This window comes from Ailuropoda melanoleuca, chromosome 1 (genome assembly GCF_002007445.2).
Source record: "Ailuropoda melanoleuca isolate Jingjing chromosome 1, ASM200744v2, whole genome shotgun sequence".
NCBI classification, from domain to species: domain Eukaryota; kingdom Metazoa; phylum Chordata; class Mammalia; order Carnivora; family Ursidae; genus Ailuropoda; species Ailuropoda melanoleuca.
In genome coordinates, this window is record NC_048218.1 from 108,104,870 (window position 1) to 108,125,102 (window position 20,233).

The 20,233-nt window shown below is 37.4% G+C and overlaps 3 protein-coding genes across 19 annotated transcripts in view; 2 read left to right on the top strand and 1 right to left on the bottom strand.

The window, feature by feature from the left end:
• Positions 1 to 11,873, top strand: part of P2RY12 (purinergic receptor P2Y12) — a 44,871-nt gene extending 32,998 nt beyond the window's left edge. Inside the window, exons 2-3 of one of the 2 annotated variants that reach the window (XM_002916347.4) lie at positions 7,829 to 7,994; positions 9,806 to 11,873. In XM_002916347.4, the coding sequence (XP_002916393.1) occupies positions 9,829 to 10,848 (1,020 nt within the window). In that variant the 5' untranslated portion in view covers positions 7,829 to 7,994; positions 9,806 to 9,828 and the 3' untranslated portion in view covers positions 10,849 to 11,873. The remainder of the gene's footprint in view (positions 1 to 7,828; positions 7,995 to 9,805) is intronic. The other variant, XM_011221168.3, reaches the window with a different exon arrangement.
• The window catches only part of MED12L (mediator complex subunit 12L), a 361,057-nt gene that overhangs the window by 79,219 nt on the left and 261,605 nt on the right, over positions 1 to 20,233 (bottom strand). The gene's annotated exons all lie outside the window — the stretch shown is intronic.
• Positions 17,799 to 19,619, top strand: P2RY13 (purinergic receptor P2Y13). Its single transcript, XM_011221163.3, has 2 exons — positions 17,799 to 17,885; positions 18,339 to 19,619. The coding sequence occupies exon 2, from the start codon at positions 18,354 to 18,356 to the stop codon at positions 19,353 to 19,355; it is 1,002 nt and encodes a 333-aa protein (XP_011219465.1). The 5' UTR covers positions 17,799 to 17,885; positions 18,339 to 18,353; the 3' UTR covers positions 19,356 to 19,619.

The window sequence follows — 20,233 nt, forward strand, 5'->3', positions numbered from 1 at the left end:
CCCACCCCACAGACACAGTAAATCCAAGCACTATTTTTCCCACAAGGGAAAAGAAATGACTTAGAGACAGCATAACAAAAACACATACATACCACTAAACACATCCTATACTCTTCCATTTTCTTCATAAAATTCCAAGCTCTGTCTCAGTTCAACCACTCTTCATAGTTTTTTGTACATGTTTGCCCATGTTAGGCACTTATCCTTCCTAACAGTATCTAATTCAAAGGAGTTTGCATGAGCAAAGACTATTTCCCAGGGAAGATTAACTGTACTGTGTTCAGAATGGCTACAAAAAAAAGAGCAAAAGCCATGAGACTTGTAGTATTCTAAGCTAATACTCTAAGTATTCTAAACTTGACTTATTTAAAAAATAAAACAAAAACTCTGCACTCCGCACAAAGTTGCAGTTTGCTTCTGTCCTCTTGAAATAAGAGCCTGTTTTCTCTCTCAGCTTCTGTCACTTTCCATCAGGTCACCACTTTTCTTTGCATTGATTCCTCTTCTATTACACACTCCCAGAAACACGAATTTGTAAACCCTGACGATCCATCTTGCTACCCTGTGCAGGAATAATCAGTAATGTTTCAGGTGTTTAAATTTGCTTCTTTAAAAAAAAAAAAAAAAGAGCTAGGAGCAGGTATCTTCTAGAAGTTGTTGTTATTTTGTATTCTGAATATCCAAATCTCCTCCGAGGTTTTAAAAGACAGATCTACTCACAGGATAAAGTCAAAACAGATAGTGATTCCCACATTTCATTGCACACCTGAATGATCTGAGCTGCTTAGTAATCTCCAATTTTTATTGTCATTACAGAGCCTTACTGATATCTTTCTTTTTTGTCTGGTGGGATGTGTACATATGAGCCCTGGAAGGGAACAGGAGGAGATGGAGAAAACTGTACAAAACTCAGGCAGGGGAGGCACCTGGGTAGCTCAGTCAGTTAAGCACCTGTCTTCAGCTCAGGTCATGATCTCGGTGTTCTGGAACCCAGCCCCACGTCTGGCTCCCTGCTCAGTGGGGAGTCTGCTTCTCCCTCTCCCCTTTCCCCCTGCTGGTGCGTTCCCTCTCTCTCCCCCTCCCTCAGATAAATAAATAAAATCTTAAAAAAAAAAAACAAAACCCACAACCCTCAGACAGTGCCAGTCATGTGTCCTGACAATTGTTTTCAGTCAAACAGTTCTAATGTAAACTTCTGTGTGATGAGTGAGGGAAAGAAGTCAGCAAAGTTACTGAACTACTGCTTCTAGAGTACCTACTTATGGGAAGACAAGATGCTAGGAACCGTGAGGAACTACAAATGGTCCCTGTCCACGAGCAGCACAGATTCAGTGTCACGAAAGTAGCATTTGCAGAGCTCGTCACAGACACATCAATACTATGGCTTCACCTGTACCAGTAACAGGTAGGAGAGAGCTCAGGGTAGGACAGAGCTGTGACTCAATTCAGGTTGTGCGATTTGTGGACTCCACGGTCCTTTGAGTCTTTCTGTCCTAATGAGCCTTTCTGGGCCTCAGATTCTTCCTCTGAAAAAATGGGCTAATACCACCCTTTTGAGATTTTTGTAAGAATAACTGAGATGATGTAAAACGCTTAGCAGCATTATCAGACACAGAAGCTACTGCCCCACTGCCGTCCATTCAGATTTCTATAGTTCCACTTCTCACTTGCATGCACTCCAGTTCCACACTGGACTGAGTTACTCAACATTTCGTCAAGACACTGAGGGTACTTCCTTCCTTTGCTGTTGCTCCTCCTGCCACCTAAAATACTCTCGACAGGCTGCCCCTCACGCACTAAGTGCTGGGCACAATTACGGCATTGGGTCCCTCACTGTCACCTCAGTTAGTGAAAGCCCTCAGCACAGGAGTGGGGAAGGGAGGAGAGCCTTTGGAGCACTTGCCACAGTGTAATTCACTCATTTTTGATCGATTAGTTTAATGTCTGTCCTCCCTGCTAGACTGTCAATTTGTGAGGGAGAATCCCAGGTCTGTTTTATTCACATTATATTCTCCTTAGAAGGCACTAATTAGGTACTTAATATATGCTGTTAGGGATAAGAGCAATATGTTCTCTTTGGGAGGGAGGGAAGAACCAAGAGAGCAGAGATATGAAGGAGATAAATAAGCCATCAAATGATGCACACATACTCTCCATAATTAATAAGATGAATGGACAAGTGAAGGTCACAGAAGTCAGGGGACATTTAACAATGGGTGCCATCAACAGTGTCAAATGCAGTAAGAAATCGCAATGGATGTTGCCTCTCTGACTTGAGTACTAAAAAAAAAACAAAAAACAAAACTACTTACAAGCCTCAAAAGAGAAGTTTCTCTGGAGCAGTAGGGACAGAAAGCCGGAAACAGGGTTGTAGTAAGAGTAGATGGTGAAATGGTAAAGGTGAGGGAAGTAACCCACACTTACTAGTAGTTGGGCATGAAGCTTGAAAGGTGGGGGAGCAAAGATATATTAGGATAACCAACAATGTTTCAGAGAAAGGAGTCTCCATGAAGGAAATCCAGATTTGGGGGCGGGGGTAGATAACTCATAATGAAGGTAGAAAACAATGGCTGCATGTTTGGATTAACGTGGAAAGAAGACAGGAACAACTTTCGACTTATACACAGAGGAAAAAGAAAACTGGTGAAAATAATACAGGGAAATTTGGAGATAAAGAAATAAGGAAATTGAAGAATCTTGTATCAGTTCATTGGCCCTCATCTGCTCCGGGAGTTGAGCCAGAAGCAGAGCGAAGAGTTGAGAGTGAGTGGATGAAATTAAAAAGCAAAAGCAACATGGCTTTAGCTGCAAAAGAACCACCATGAGCCTCTACATGGGGCCTGAAGACCGTATTTGTGTCTGATATTAATATTTTTAGGTATATCATGATAGCTGTTACTGGTCTTCAAAGAGGAAAGGCAGAGATAGTTTAAAAGCAACTGTTTTTCACTGGCTTACAAAATTTATATCAACTTTTTGTACTCGTCAAAAATATGTCTTCAAGTAGCAATTCATACTATATGAGAACAAGGTCAACCTTAGAAAATGGACCAAATATTTCCAAAGGTATCAATGAGTTCTGCTCCTTCAGCTAGGTATTAAAACCCCTCAAGCTGCATAGTTGTAAGTAATATCAATGACTGGAGATCAGTACCAAAGAATTACTCTCTTATTTATACCCTGAAGGGCAGACTCGTTGGGCAGAAAAGAGAATCAACTGGAGAGTCCATAGAAGTCTAGCCACCCCTCTCATGCCAGCCCACTGTTGTGCTTAGGTTGGACAGGTCATCTCACGTATAAACTAACTTCTGAAAATTGCATCCCCAGGATCAATTTCTCTTTTTCTCCAGAAAATATCTGACACAAAGACTAGTGATCAAGAAACTAGGGGGATGCATGCCCAAAAAGCCCTAGAAGTCTTGTAGTACTACAGAAATTAAAATAGATATCTTGAGCCAAATACACTTAGAAGGAAGAACTGGAGTTAACTGAATGAAATGAAATCTCTTCTAAGTCATCACCAAAACGTAAGTGATTAGAAATGTTGCCAAAACATGTGTGTGTTCATAAGACGTGATAACAGATATGAGATAATCAGAGATGTGTATTCTCCTTTTACCTCATTCATACTTCCTGGTATTTCTACGGTGCCCCGATAATCACGGAATTTCAAAATTAATAAATTAATGTTCTTTTTAAAAAGAGATTTAAAAAGGAATCCCACTCTAGATGCGCTTCCTTTTCTTCCAAACACTTAAGACAAAATAGATGAAGTGAATGCAATGGTCCTCCGAATAAAACAAAATACAGCATTTCATACTTCCCCAACACTCTGTAAATAAAGTGCACAGAGTGCCCCACCCCAACTCCCAGTAAAGTAGTAAAAACCATATTTTAAGGGATCCCTGGGAGGCGCTGTTCGTTAAGCATCCGAATCTCAGACTTTGGCTCAGGTCCTGATCTCAAAATCATGAGATGGAGCCCTGTGTCTGGCTCCACACTCAGCACAGAGTATGCTGAAGACTCTTTCTCCCCCCCCGCCCCTCCCCACCACCAAAATGTGCAGGCTCTCTCAAAAAAAAATAAATAAATCTTAAAAACAAAATACTTTTTAAAAACAACAGAGTGATTGACATAAAAACTGTGCTTTAGTTCATCTATTTTTCATATAAAAATTGTGCTTTAACCTATTTAAACGAAAACTGTTAAGAGGCCTAAAAAATTATTTCTTTTAGCTTAGTCTTTCAATATGTCACTTTATTCTGTTTAGAATGAATTAACTTCAAATAAATGTTATGTGAGTGATAAGCCTTGGGCAGGGGTGTAAGAAGGGAGTGACATGCATGGGGAGGCTGTGTCAAAGGTACAAGAAATTAGCAGCTTCTTCTCATTCATTACTCTACCTAAAATGGAGTAACTTCTTTAAATTCAGAAAATAGGAAACTCCTTTTATTAGATTTATATAGGAAACTTTTGTTCAACAATAGCTTATAGCCCATGGTATGGCTGAAATGACAGCTTTATCCAACAGACTCAATGTATCCTAGGAGCACAATGCAATGAATGTCAGTGGGGTTGACCATACACACACACACACACACACACACACACACACACACACGAGTTCTCTGCTTTCAAAAGCAAAACAATCAAGCCAGGGATGACAAATAATTGGATCAACACAGCATTATCTTTTACTAACTACCCCAAACCCAAGACTCCTTACTTGTGGCGTCTAATATATAACCTAAATTTCTATACTCTTAATAGGTGAAACCACTCGATTATGTAAGAACTGCCTTAAAATGCATGTATTGAAACAAAACATCTACTAATGTCAAAATGACCACATTCTGAAACCATAAAATGTTAGAACTAAAACAGCCTGAGACCTAATCAAATGTCTCAATTACATCTCCATCCGCTGGTGCTAATCTGGTTCCACAAGGACCACCGGGTCCTACCAGTTCAAGACATGGCTCTCTCGAGTTCAGAGTAATCCCAGTTGAAGTAAATATTTTTCAGATGAGCAGACTACCATTAATAGATGTGGCAAAATAAGTAAACCAATTAAACCACTTACATGTAAAAATTCTGGGGTATAAATTCATTTTTCTAAGTCACCTCAATCACAGAAATAAACCAAATCAAAATTAGTCCTGTCTCCAATGGTAATGCAGACAATTACAAACTGCACGTGCTGTTCTTATTAATGGGACCGAAGTGCACAACTTGATCTACTTCTATTTGTAGGAGAAAAATACAGGTTTGAATTTTGTGGGTCCACTTACGTGCAGGTTTTATCAGTAAATACAGTAAGTACTATAAATGTATTTTCTCTTAAGATATTCTTAATAACATTTTTCCCTAGCTTATTTTATTGTGATACAGTATATAACACATATACAAAACACACGTTAATCAACTGCTTACATTATCAATAAGGCTTCCACCAACAATGGGCTACTAGTAGGTTTTTGGAAAAGTCAAAAGTTATATGCATATATCAACGATACATCAATTCCAAACTTAAAAAAAAAAATTAAGTCCTGTGCAAATTTTCAACTACTGTAGCCCCTAACCCCCATGTTGCTCAAGGGTTAACAGTGTACTTTTATAATCTGAAAGGCTTCTCACCTAAAGATTTTAGTCACTTTCAGAGTCAAGTGGCCTACAGATAGGTATGGTTATAAGTGAAAGTCAAAGGCAAGTTCATTTAGATCAAGAGCTGGAGGCTTTCATTCATCCCTCAAATCCCTAGTCATAGCCTTCTAGGAATTTGGAAACAAATTCTTCATAAAGTAGTACGATTTCTGTATCCTAAAGTAGTGTTCATTTATATGGCATATTAATCTGTTGAAATCAATCATGATTTTTTTTTCACGAGCCTTGTTTTATCTGAACATCTTAAAAATACTTCATAAACATCCGTTAGACTAAAGTTTACAATCTGCTGTACGGGCAAGTATGACTTCTATTCCATTCATGACATTTACCTCTCACTCCTGGGCCTCAGGGCAGGGAGAGGGGGGCTTGTGCAGACTGTGAGATGAGGGGGATTTCTACAGCACAATGGTTACAAATGCAGGCTCTGGGATCAGACGTCATGGGTTAGCATGGGGTCTCTAACTTCAGTGCTCTGCTCCTCAGTTTCCATCATGCAGAGAATGGAAATAGTATGAAATAATACTCTTCAGAGAGTAACTGAGATCATAAAATAAGTCATGACAATATAAGGAGTCAAATGTTGGCTATTATTATTCTGAAGTGTACACAGGCATAAAAGCGTTTTCCAAAAGTGTAATTTTGTGTCTCCAAACCAACCAACAAGTATTAAAATTTGTTAACTGCAATAAATTTCAAAACAAAAATAACTTCAAACTACCCACTTTTCCAGGGCACCTGGGTGGCTCAGACAGTTGAGCAATCTACTCTGGTTTTGGCTCAGGTCATGAGATCAAACCCAACAGCTGGCTCCATGTTCAGCATGGAGTCCGCTCGAGATTCTCTCTCCTTCTGCCCTGCCCCTGCGTGCTCTCTCTCTCTCTCTTGCTCTAAATAAATAAATAGATAAAATCTTTTAAAAAAAGAAAAGAAAAGAAAAAAGAAAAGAATATCCACTACTCCAAGAGTTTAATATCAACCTCTAGATGACTAACAGATCGGGATCATTATGTGACTGAATGTCTGACTGAAATTACTCAAATTTATAGCTTAACTGCAAACTCTTAATGCCAACAAAATTCTCAGGTCAGTGTAAATCCAAAATCTTCGAACTTCACTGTGCATAAGCTTCACTTGGAAGTTGGATTTCATTAAAGTATAGCTAAGAGGCACACCCCGAGTTTCTGAGTCACTGGAGCCAGGTTCACGCCCAAGAATGTGCATTTGTCACAACTTCTTAGCCGATGCTGAGCTGCTGTTCTGCACTTTGAAAATCGGTATCAAAGATGATTTAAACATATGCAGCGATGGACAGACTCAAAACTCCAAAGAAAGAAGTAACCAAAATCCAGTAGATTCACCCAAGTGGATCTACTAGAAACAAAAGAACATTATAGTTTGAAATACTGTATGTGTCTGTGTGTGAGCACCAAAACCAGTATTTATATAAAGGCATTAGTGAAACAGGGATCCCTTTATTTAATGATATATTGCCCCCAAACCAAAGCAAGATTACAAAAAAATTGTTTATATTTAAATCCTATTTAAGAAAAGCATGAAGGACACTTTATATAATAAGTCTGGTAAAGGAGACAACTGTTTTTCTTTTTTAATGTAATTTTGGAATCTTAAAATTTATAATGAGAGGAAACTGTTTCACGTACAAAGACTTGATCAAACACAGATTTAAAATAATAACATTATTAACCAGGAAAAAAACAAGGAACAAGAGACTTAACATCCGTAACAAGCACACATTTCGAGTTAATGTAATTACTTGTTATAAGGCAATATATCACCCAGCTTAAGCACAGTATGTTTTCAGGTAAATAATCATCTGAGAAAGCAAGCCTGCAACCTTCTCCAGGAAGCAGACTTCAAAAAGCTTGATCACAACATGGATTTATCATGTGCATGAACAATAACCAAAAGAACTCATAAAGCATCAAACTCTATGGCAGGTTTCAGCAAAAAGCAGCAAGATTTTAAAATTGCTTCTTAAAAGATGAATTCTTACCCACCCTGCCCCACATTTTCCGGGGAAATAAAAGCAGAAGTCCTAAAAGGGGCCAGACGGAAATACAGTGTCTGCACAGCTTTGAGTCCAGGGCATTGGAAGGTAATTTCTGACTGTGAAGTCCTCTCTTCCTCTCTTTCTCTCTAGAACACTCAAGGTTTACTGATGAAAGCTCAGCAGATACTCGATCATAAGGAGTTATAACAACTAAACTAAGACATTGAAAGGAAAATACCAGATGCCACTCTGCAGGACGTATTAAATGCCACTTAATGGATACATTTAAATCCTCCTGAATCAACAGAGTAACCAGGTAACTTTATATCTAAAAGCATTTGACAAATCTGTGTGTTTACAGGATGATAGGTGTGTACGTGTTTGTCAAGTTTTCTTAAAATTAGAAACCTTTAATAATAATAGATATCAATTCATGTACTTATTTGGAATAAAATCTAAAATACAAGCTGTATTAATGCTGTTAGAGACAACCACTAACTTCTTCATTAAATACATATACACACAAAACATGGAAATAAAATATAAATGGTCTTATTTTACCTCGAGTGGAAAGTGAGCCTTAAATATAGACAGATGGAGGCGATACTCTTGATATCAGGACTACTCATTAAATAAGATACAGTCCATGCAAAATTAGCATTCCCAATGCATCATTTCCAAAACTATCAGAGAATGCACAAAATAAACAGCAGTAGTAAGGAAGCTTAAAATCTACCATCTTATCTCAATCTAATACTGAATTTTCTTTAGTATTTTTTTTAACTTAAACTGGGGAGGAGGTGTTGAAATTGAAGTCACAATTGTGACATGAATCTTTTATTTTCAATAATTAGACAATGAAATATTACATTTGTGGGTATTTAGTATTATCTTTACTTGTCATACTTTAGTCTTTCATGTGGACATTTTTTTTAAATTTGGGTATGTAGGAACATCACCATGTCTTATATTTAGGAATAATACTGATACAGAATCAATTCCATTTGCCATTGATGAAATAAAAACATTACAAATTTCATTTTAAATTTCAAAACTTAGATGCAAGATAATGTAAAGTGTTAGTTTTCTTTTATAGCCACCTGTTGTTGTATAATAACCTAGGGGACCAGACACGGATGTGGTTTTCATATTTTATTTTAGCTATGATTGTATACTCTGTATACCTGGAAAGTATGCCCTGGCTGTTTTGAAGAACACCACTTGATGACCACTTCATTTTGTTTACTTTTTTTTAATTGAATGATATTCAAGAAAATGTATGTAAAAACTTCAAATATACTGTGCAAAGTCAAAAATAAGATATATGTGGGTTAAAGGATTTGAGCTAAAGAATGAGTCTGAGGCTGACTGGAAGACTGAGCAATATACAGGCAGAAATATCTTCCAATTATAAAGTTTTATATCTGATTTAATATTTAACAAAAATTCTCTACAAGTGATTTTATACAAATTTCTTCCCACTTTTTAATAGCCAATTATGAGTCACTTCTCCTTAGGACACTTTGATGGTATCAGAGTAAATGAAGGCCGGGAATAATGAGAATGCAGGAAAAGTGACTGTGAATAGAAACAAAAAAGCTCAATGGCATGGAAATGAAGCTGGAAAGGAATAAAAGCACAGTCCATGTTTCTCTTCCCATTTCTATACACTGTGCGCATTTGCCTAACAAAACGTCCTTTAAGAGGCAAACATTTAGCAAATGAGAAATACAAATATCTATACCTTCATAGAACATACTTCAGAAAATTTTATTTGGTATTTGCCATAATTAAGTATGCTGAGATTCAATTTTCTGTATCCTTACTGTCACAATAAGGATCAGAAACTTGAATTTTTAGAGAAGGCTGTCCAGAAAAGTTACACAGAGAGCACCTGGGTAGCTCGGTAGGTTAAGCATCTGCCTTGGGCTCGCATTGGGCTCCCTGCTCAGCGGGGAGTCTGCTTCTCCCTCTGCCCCTCCCCTTGCCCTTATGCTCCCCCTCCAGCTCTCTTGCTCTCTCTCAAATAAATATATAACATCTTAAAAAAAAAAAAAGTTACACAGAGATAAGACCAAAATCAACAGTCTGGGACTGAAAATAACCATCCCTACTCTCCTCCCTTAGGCAGCAAAGAAGAAACACAAGCCATGGACAACGTCACCTCTGTGGCTGGGAATGGCAGCCTGTGCGCCAGAGATTACAAGATCACCCAGGTCCTCTTCCCGCTCCTCTACACTGTCCTGTTTTTTGTTGGACTCATCACAAACAGCTTGGCAATGAGGATTTTCTTTCAAATCCGCAGTAAATCCAACTTTATTATTTTTCTTAAGAACACAGTCATTTCTGATCTTCTCATGATTCTGACTTTTCCATTCAAAATTCTCAGTGATGCCAAACTGGGAACAGGACCACTGAGAACCTTTGTGTGCCAAGTGACCTCTGTCATATTTTATTTCACAATGTACATCAGTATTTCATTCCTAGGACTCATAACTATTGATCGCTACCAGAAAACCACCAGGCCATTTAAGATGTCCAACCCCAACAACCTCTTGGGGGCTAAAATTCTCTCCGTTGTAATTTGGGCATTCATGTTCTTACTCTCTTTGCCCAACATGATTCTGACCAACAGAAGGCCAAGAGACAAAAATGTGAAGAAATGCTCTTTCCTCAAATCAGAGTTTGGTCTGGTGTGGCATGAAATAGTCAATTACATCTGTCAAGTGATTTTCTGGATTAATTTTTTAATTGTCATTGTATGTTATACACTCATTACAAAAGAACTGTACAGGTCATATGTGAGAACGAGGGGCGTAGGCAAAGTCCCCAAGAAAAAGGTAAACATCAAAGTTTTCATTATCATTGCTGTATTTTTTATTTGTTTTGTTCCTTTCCATTTTGCTCGCATTCCCTACACCCTGAGCCAAACCCGGGATGTCTTTGACTGCTCTGCTGAAAATACTCTGTTTTATGTTAAAGAGAGCACACTTTGGTTAACTTCCTTAAACGCATGCCTGGATCCATTCATCTACTTTTTCCTTTGCAAGTCCTTCAAAAATTCCTTGGTGAGTATGCTGAAGTGCACCAATTCTGCAACATCTCCATCCCAACAAAATAGGAAACAAGAACAGGATGGTGGTGACCCAAGCGAAGAGACTCCAATGTAAACCACCTGGGGTAATATTTCAATCTATTAGTATTTGGAACATCCAAAAGGAAAGCACTGTGTAAAAATACTGACTGATAACGAGTGGAGTAACAGTGACTCTCTAAACAAGTAGCAGAAAACAACAGAATTTTCATTTACTTATCCAGTATTAAAAGCTATCTTAAAATGTAGAAAAAGAAACCTAACAAATAGATGTGTAGCAAAACAAACTGTATCTAATCATCATGGTGACAAGCCAAACTACACAGAAGTCATGATTTGTAGAGTGTTGGCAAAGTGGGTGACCATACAATACCTACTGTATTTTAACTATGTTATTGAACACAATGTTATTATCAAGTTATAATCAACTAAGGAAGAATGATAAACCTGATAAAAATCGTCTGACTGAAAATTATACTAAGATGTACATACACCCCAGTCCCTAAATGCTGATCTATTGTGATACCCATTATAAAAATTTAAGTGGGACACCTTACAAAGAATATTAACTACTAACTTATTATTAGCAAAAGCCTAAGAAATTTAAACTAACTGAAATGGTAATTTGACTGAATGTTTTTAATTTTCATTAAAAAGAAGTTTAAAAATACTTTTCCAATAAAAAGAACAGAAATAGCAAAGTTATTAAGTTATTTTTATGACATTCTAATACCAAAAAACTGAGTATTTCCTTGATGCTAGAGAAACCAGTTTTATTAATGGTACAATGCCATCATTGCCACTTACCTTTATTAACTAGCTTCCAGAAACTACCTACTACTTGGGTCAATGAATATTTGCTTCAGTGAGAAAAACAAATGTGATTATGTGGTTGCAAAGCATAACTATTAACAGAAAGGTGGTTAAAGTGTTTGTAATTACTGGTTTGTCACTTGTGTGTAATTAAAAAAAATGTATATTAAACTCTAAATCACACTTTGTTGGAATTTCTTTGTTCAAAGACATTAGATACCATGACTCATCTTTTATATACTCCTATGTTAAACATCAAACCCATTTAATAAAGGATAACTGCAAAAACTGTTTTATGACACGTTATTGGGCAAAGTCTCTATTGAGGGTGACATAACACATCAATTAGTTCATAAGTAAATGATAATGATGTATGATTCTACACAAGCCATAGTCACTATTTTTAATATAAACAAAATGTATAACACACTTAGAAGGTGACATTATTTATCTCAATTATTTATGATCCCCAGAGGTGATTCTCAAATGTAAGGCATGGATACCAATATCAAAATATGATGAGAAGGGGGGGAAAAGGGGGATGAGTTGCAACATAAGGAAGTTCATTGAACTTCAGTATTAATTGATTTTTATCTAAATCCTCCACAATTTCTGCTGACCTAAATATCAGTGCAAAGTTGAACTCACTCAACTTTCTAAATGATATCTATTCTCAAGTGGCTGCATTTACTTCCCTGGCACTTCTACAAGCAAGCAATGAATGTTAGTGGCAATGCACAAAGAGGAATGCATCAAAAAAGATGCATATTCTACATACTGCTAGTCTAATTCTTGCCACGTAGACTAATGCCATTCACCCTAACACCACACGTGTAAGTGTGCACATTCTGTAAGAACAGCAGGATAGTTAAGATGGAAGAAAACTAGAGATCAACGCATCTGATCTTATTTTGCATATGAGAAAAATGAAGGGCAGATCCACCCCTCAACTCATCCCAGTCAGGGGGTAGAGAGCGGTTAAAACTGATACCACGATGCCATGACCACATGAATTGCTGGGAGACTGCAGAGTGGGCAAAGACTTTCCCAAATAATCTTTCCCTTTGGATTAAATTAATTCAGTGCAAGGACAATTACCTTAAGACAAAGAAAAAACCAGAAATGCCGATGGTATTACAGTATTTTTGTAAAACAATTGTAAAGTGTTTAGAATTACCTATGTTTTTATATATAATATGAAAATTTTACATTGAACCCTAAATCTCACTTTTTTGGGAATTCCTTATTCAAAGACATTAGACAGCATACACTCCTGTATCAAAAATCAAATTGAATCCACTCAAGACGGACTGAGAAATCAGTATTTACAGAGTACTCATGATACACAGAGTATGTCACTATTTCCAGGTTTAAGAATTTTAATACACATAGTAAATTCCAGATTTCACAATAATTAAAAAAAAAAAAAAAGTGAAGCCAAATTTGGTTGACTCAGGTACAGAAGCCGAAAAGTTCAAAGGTGAGAACAAAATGTAGTCTTGCCAATAGCCTTAGTAGCTAACAAGTCCTAAGGCTGCTGGTTAGTGGCAGGTTTTTGCAGTGGTTTTTATAGAAACAGTCTAAAGCAGGTGGGGCAAACTATCGTCTGCAAGCCAAACCTTGTCCACCCTGTTTTTGTATAGCCTGTGACCTAAGAATGGTTTTTACATTTTCAAATGTAACAGGAAAAATATTAGAATAAAACTTCATGCTGTATTAAAGTTATATGAAATTCCAGTTTCAGGGTCCATAGTAAGGTTTATTAGAACTCAGCCACACTCACTCAGGTTTTATCCATGATTGGTTACCTGCTCCAGCAACAGGGTTGAGCAGTTGTGTTGTGATGGAGACTGCATGGCTGCGAAACCTAAATATTTACTAAGTGGCTCTTTAGAGAAGAAGATTGACAACCTCTGGACCAGAACCCTAAAAACAAGGAGAAAATATCCAGAAAAAGAACCCACTATTCATGCATCTAGGTGTTTCAGCAGCTTTACACTGAAAACTAGAGATTCCAGATCTAGGCGATCACTGCTGACTGGTGATTCCCAAAGTGAGATGACAATGATGCCAGTTGGAACTAAACATGTAGAAATGCACTTACAGGTCAGTAAATAAAGAGAAACAGCCCGATTTTTTTAAATGGGAAAAGGACATAAAATATCAATTTCCAAGAGAAATACAGATGGACAATAAAAATATGAAAAAATATATACTCTAATAAGCAAATACATTTACATTTAAATTACATGGACTTTTTTCACCTGTAAGCTTAGAATTGCTTTAGAAGATTTTTATAACAGTGTTGGAAGGAAGAATCTCACTCAGTGAGACTGTAAATTGGTATAATCTTTCCAGAAAGCTATCTGAAAATATCATTCCACATTTTGCTGCACAGCTTTGGTCCAGCAATCCCACTTCCAGGAAATTTTCTACAAATATGTTGAAACAACTATGCAAAAATATATGGACATATATGTGCCCTACAGTACTGCTTTTAATAGAGAAAAACTTGGAAAAAAGAAAAAACACGAAATGCCAATCAGTAATGGCTTAACCAAACTTTATATAATGGTAACTTTACATAACTTTTTTTAAAAAAATAGGTAAATATTCATGGACTGACATGAAAAGGAAACAAAGATCTGATATGTCAATAAATGTAAATATATATATTTGCTGACAATTGGTAAGCATCTGTAAGGGGAGATTAACTTTCACTCTCTACTATACACATGCTTATATTTGAATTCTTGAAACTTGTTTTTCTTTTATAATAAAAAGATGAAACTAGATAATAATATGTTTCAGGTAATACTATGACTTCATTGCCTGTTTCCACTTATATGTAGAGAGATTTTTTAATACTGATTCTACTTATAGACACTTCTATATTTAATGTTAAACTACGTAACTTATTTTAACTTATTATTATTTCCACTTTCAGTTAATCCAGTGTGGAATTTTTTTTAAACAATTTCATATCATCTGAGAAAGTACCGTGCTATGATCTGATGGGAAGTAAAAGGCTCTTTTTGTAGGAGTTCCCACTAGGGCTTTCATTCCAAATCAAAACAAATACTTCCTCATCTTTTCAGATATTATTTAGATGGTACTGGTTAGCCACATCAACAGGAACCTTTGGACTGTTAATTCTGATCCAAAGGAAAATCCCAAAAGAGACTGCAAATGGAAAAAATCGTTTATTGCCACTTGGCAGGCTTCTAATTTCTATGAGCTTTCAATGTATCTTCTTTAATTCTCTTGGGATCATACCACTCGGAACTATTTTATATTTTCAACCACATACTTCACCTTAAGGAAAAAAGTTTCACAAATCCATTAAACTTTAAAGTTGATTGTTACTCCTCACTCATCAATCAGTAATACAAAGCTCAGAAACTCTAGAATCTAGTAAACAATTTCAGTTCACCCTATCTGTGTTTTCTGAAAGTTGGGAGCATGACGCAATGAGCATGAGTATGGCCTCTGAACCAGACTATGAGGGTTTGAAGTTGGCCTGCTTAACTGCTGTGCCTCAATTTTCTTATCTGTAAAATGGGATCATCTCTGAGGATTTTTGTTTAGAAAAGTAAATAAGATCATATTATCATTTAGAGCAGTATAGTCACTAGCTATACTGATTTTATTGGTTTTGACTATATATAGGATTTAAAATTTGGTTTCTTCCCATTTGGCAAGCTTCTAGTTTCTGGGATCTTTCATTTCATCTTTGATTTTTCCCCACCCGACTTTTGTGAGCTATCCCCAAAGGTATACATGGTATCCCAGTTTTCTTCTAACTTCATTCAATAAGAAACATACTAACACCTGCCACATGACATGCATTAGTCTACGCACTTGGTAAATCTTCACTCATTTCATTTCTTTAACAACCCAACAAAGTAGATATTATTATCTATTTTCATTGTAAGGAGAAGGCAACAGTTTCCTAGAAAATGTAAGTAACTTGCCCAAGGTCACAAGAAAATAAGAGCTGCAACAAGAAATTGAACCCAGGCACTCTGACTCCTGAGACAGTGCTCCTATCAGCTCTGCTGGGCAGCCTCTCAGACATGCCAACACGGGCAAAAGATACCACCCACCTCAAGGCGGGGGTGGGACAAGCATTGATGTCAATCAAGGGAAAGTCAACTAATACATGTTAAGCACATGGACATACAGGAGTGTGTGGTCTGTTGGATATTTAGTATGGTCAAACATTTTGAAACTTGCCACATTTAAAAGAACACATTCCATAACTTTAGAAATGGGCACCGTTAAGTCAGTTCCTCTTTTGAAAGTTTCCCACACTTGGACATTTTGAAAGTTGACCAAAATGTGATTTCCAGTTTTCATATTATGAAATTATCTTGTACAGCATTTCCTTATTTAAACTGAAACTATTCCAAACCTCCATCTAGATAACGGTTTTGGAGATTTCGGGAAATTTATACTTAATTATGTAGGTCAAATATTTCTACTTAAAAAGTAAAAATAGTTTGTTATTTTTCCTCTACTGAAGCAAGCAAGGAGATATATGTTTAAATTACATTCCATCACATTAATGAAATCCAGAATCTGTATTTCCAAGAAACAAGTTATTTGAGTCAAACACAGATTTTTTAAACTTTGCCACATTGGGTAGTTCCAACAAAATTATCAGGCATCCTATTGCCTTATATTTTAAACATCCATTGGGACATGAAACTTTCCTTCTCAGAATCCCAAACCAAGCCATCCCAAAATTCTCCATCAACCTAACCCCACAGTCTGGTCCAACTCTGTGGTGAAACATGCAGTAAAAACTGTGAAGTGAAACTCACCATGGAGAACTCCACATTCCCCTCATAAGGCCTCCTCATTTCTTCTTCCCTTTACCTATCGGGCAGGGAAACATTTCTTTCAAGGACAACAACCCTCTCTACACAAAGCAGCAATCACACCCTTTCAAACTTGAAGAGATTTAAAGGATACATTTTATGGACTTTGGCCCAAGGCTGACTGATGAAATTCCTGAGTCTTCAGCACTTCGCATACAACATTAAATACAGAGAGATTTCCAAAAATGGTTTCTTTTTTTTTTAATATTTTTTTAATTATATTATGTTAGTCACCATACAGTACATCCCTGGTTTCTGATGTAAAGTTCGATTGATTCATTAATTGCGTATAACACCCAGTGCACCATGCAATACGTGCCCTCCTTACTACCCATCACCAGTCTATCCCATTCCCCCACCCCCCTCCCCTCTGAAGCCCTCAGTTTGTTTCTCAGAGTCCATAGTCTCTCATGCTTCATTCCCCCTTCTGATTACCCCCCCTTTCTTTATCCCTTTCTTCCCCTACCGATCTTCCTAGTTCTTATGTTCCATAGATGAGAGAAATCATATGATAATTCTTTCTCTGCTTGACTTATTTCACTGAGCATTATCTCCTCCAGTGCCGTCCATGTTGCAGCAAATGTTGAGAACTCGTTACAAAAACGGTTTCTAATGAGTGAAATTATCTACATTGAAATCTGCAGTTCACTCACCACTGCACTAAGGGATGAATGTTTTTTAGTGCTTTATATATACCCAGCACTAGTCTAGACACTCTTTTTGTCTTCTCAATAACGTTATGAGAATATACTATTGTTAAATCCACTATATAGATGAGGAAACTGAGGCAGAGAGCTCCTAAAGCATTTGTCTATTATCTAGCACCCAATAATTGTTGGATCTGGGATTCTAACCCCCCAAATCTGTGTCTAACAGCCCCAAACTTTGAGAAAATATGTCAATCTCTCTGAGATAAAAGACCAAAAGACTAAGATAAATGTAAAAATAAAGAGGTCAGCCTACTGAACACAGATTTCTGGACAAGGCAGTCTACAAGAGGGCAGATGATGATTCTGATTTTAGAGTCAACTCTTACTCTCTCCTATGTGGTTGTAATTTGGGGCTAATTTCTTTATTTTTCTGCCACCTATTATTATATACAAGAGGCACTCAACATTTTGTTTGTATAGATGGAAAAGATAAACTGCCAAAAGTTATTAGATGAGAAAACATAAAGATATTCAAGTCACACTAGATTAACAGTGCCTAAGCCTGAAATAAAAGAGGCTTCTTATTAGAAAATCTGCAAAGGTTTGAATAGGAAAACATTCTAATTGATCACATTACGCACGTGAAAATGAGGAAGGAAACCCGGTATAAGAAAGCAGAACGACACTTGCTTCACATGCTCTCCATGGGCTGAACTAATAACTGCCTCAATCAGAAGACACTGAGCTCAGGATCCTCCCGAACAAAGGTGAATTTCAACTTTTATTATGAGTGGGCTTGCTTGTAAGAGAGAGTACATGTTCAAGGGGGGAAAATCCGCTTTAACGTAGACATTCTAGAAACCATAGATTATGAGCATAAGGAACTACACAATGTGCAGCAATGTGACATGAATTAGGACTTCTTAAACGGGTCTTGTTTTACTGCCATGTTAAAAGTAGCACTTACGAATGAGGTAGGAACTGTTATTTGGGTTTCATAAGGGTGTAAAAGTAATGGCACTATTACACGTACTAAAAATGTAGTACATGTTTAAAAAAAGTTCTAGCTAGAAACAGCATGTGCCTTTGCAATCATGCAGGGCATGTGATGAGTAAATGTAAGGTGTTGCTGCGCTACACACCTAAGTCTGCTTTTAAAGGTAGCTCCTCGCAACTGGGAAATGCTTGTTTGCCTTTGCATGTGTGTTTGTCTGTAACAGCTGACCCTGGAGACCATGAACACCACCGTGATAACGGGCTTCAATGGGTCTGAGCGGTGCCCCAGAGACACGCGGATAGCGCAGCTGGTGTTCCCAGTCATCTACACAGTCGTGTTCTGCATCGGCTTCCTGCTGAACACTCTGGCCTTGTGGGTGTTCCTTCACATCCCCAGCTCCTCCACCTTCATCGTCTACCTCAAAAATACTTTGGTGGCCGACCTGATAATGACACTCATGCTTCCATTTAAAATCCTCTCTGACTCACACCTCGGACCCTGGCAACTCAGGGCCTTTGTGTGTCGTTTCTCCGCCGTCATCTTTTATGAGACCATGTATGTGGGCATCATTCTGCTAGGCTTCATAGCCTTTGACAGATTTCTCAAGATCATCAGGCCTTTTGGGAAATTTTTCGTACAAAAACCTGCTTTTGCAAAAATGGTCTCGACCCTCATCTGGCTCCTTTTGTTCCTGATCTCTCTGCCAAATATAATCTTGAGCAACAAGGAAGCAACGCCGTCATCTGTGAAAAAGTGTGCCTCTTTGAAGGGTCCCCTGGGGCTGAAATGGCATCAAGTGGTGAACTATATATGCCAGTTCATTTTCTGGACTGTTTTTGCTCTAATGCTTCTGTTTTATGTGGTGATTGCAAAAAAAGTATACAGCTCTTATAAAAAGTCCAGAAGTAAGGACCGAAAACACAACACAAAGCTGGAAGGTAAAGTATTTGTTGTGGTGGCTGTATTCTTTGTGTGTTTTGCTCCATTTCATTTTGCCAGAGTTCCATACACTCACAGTCAAACCAACAGCAAAACTGACTGCAGGTTGCAAAATCAACTGTTTATAGCTAAAGAAACAACTCTCTTTTTGGCAGCAACTAACATTTGCATGGATCCCTTAATATACATATTCTTATGTAAAAAATTCACAGAGCGCCTGCCTTGTATGAGAGGGAGAAAGACCACAGGATCAACCCAAGAAAATCAAACTACTCAGACAGACAATATGACTCTAAGCTGATAAATTTATCATGGCTACCTTCTTTTTAATTGGAAAGACTTTGTTCAAAAGATAATTGATATTAAAATCAAGCTTAAGCAATGAAAGGAAAACAGATGGGACAAATGTTTTCTTACATGTTATTACCCTGGTTTACAGAAAGCATTATATAAATTTTAATTCCACGTAGATGAACCGATGAGCAGAATGAAGTGTTGGTCAGAGAATGCAACAGAAAGCAAGTGGCCACTAGAGGTCATCTTTTTGAAAGCATTTTGGAAAACAGTATAGATAAATGTAAATTACTAAGAACCTCCCTTCCAAAACACCTTCTCACATTCTTTTACATACATAATTCAAACAACACTACTGCTTTGGTGCCCCACAACTGTTGATACTTGCTGATTTAAGAACAAAAAAAAACTTGAAAATCCTTTGACAAAAGCTGAAGCTAGTGCCTGAAAAGGATGCTAGATATGAAACATCTGGGGAGTTGAAATAGGGTCAGAAAACCCTGAGAAAGCCTGAGTGAAGGAATTTCTCATTATAAAGAGCCTACTACCGAGAGTAGTGACATTATTTCAGTACCCCATACGAGGCATAGACCATTATTAAGCCACATAAAATACTGTACTATAGTACTTTGCTTATGTCTTAACTGTGTACAATTTAAGGGCAAGAATACAGGACTCATATTCTCTGGAATTCTCCCTCTGCCCAGCAAATACTCTAATGGCAGTTGACTATGCATGCCACCAACTCAGCAAAGCCTTTCTAGGCCACAACCTCTATCCTCCTGCTTCACATCTCTGGTGGAAAATAACTACTTCTCCCACTGTTTGGGTATGTGTTAGGGCGCTCGTGGCAGATTTCCCTTCACTAGTTAGCGATATTCCTGA

Coding starts and splice junctions, on each gene's coding strand:
- P2RY13 (XM_011221163.3), top strand. CDS start 18,354: ATGAACACCACCGTGATAACGGGCTTCAATGGGTCTGAGCGGTGCCCC.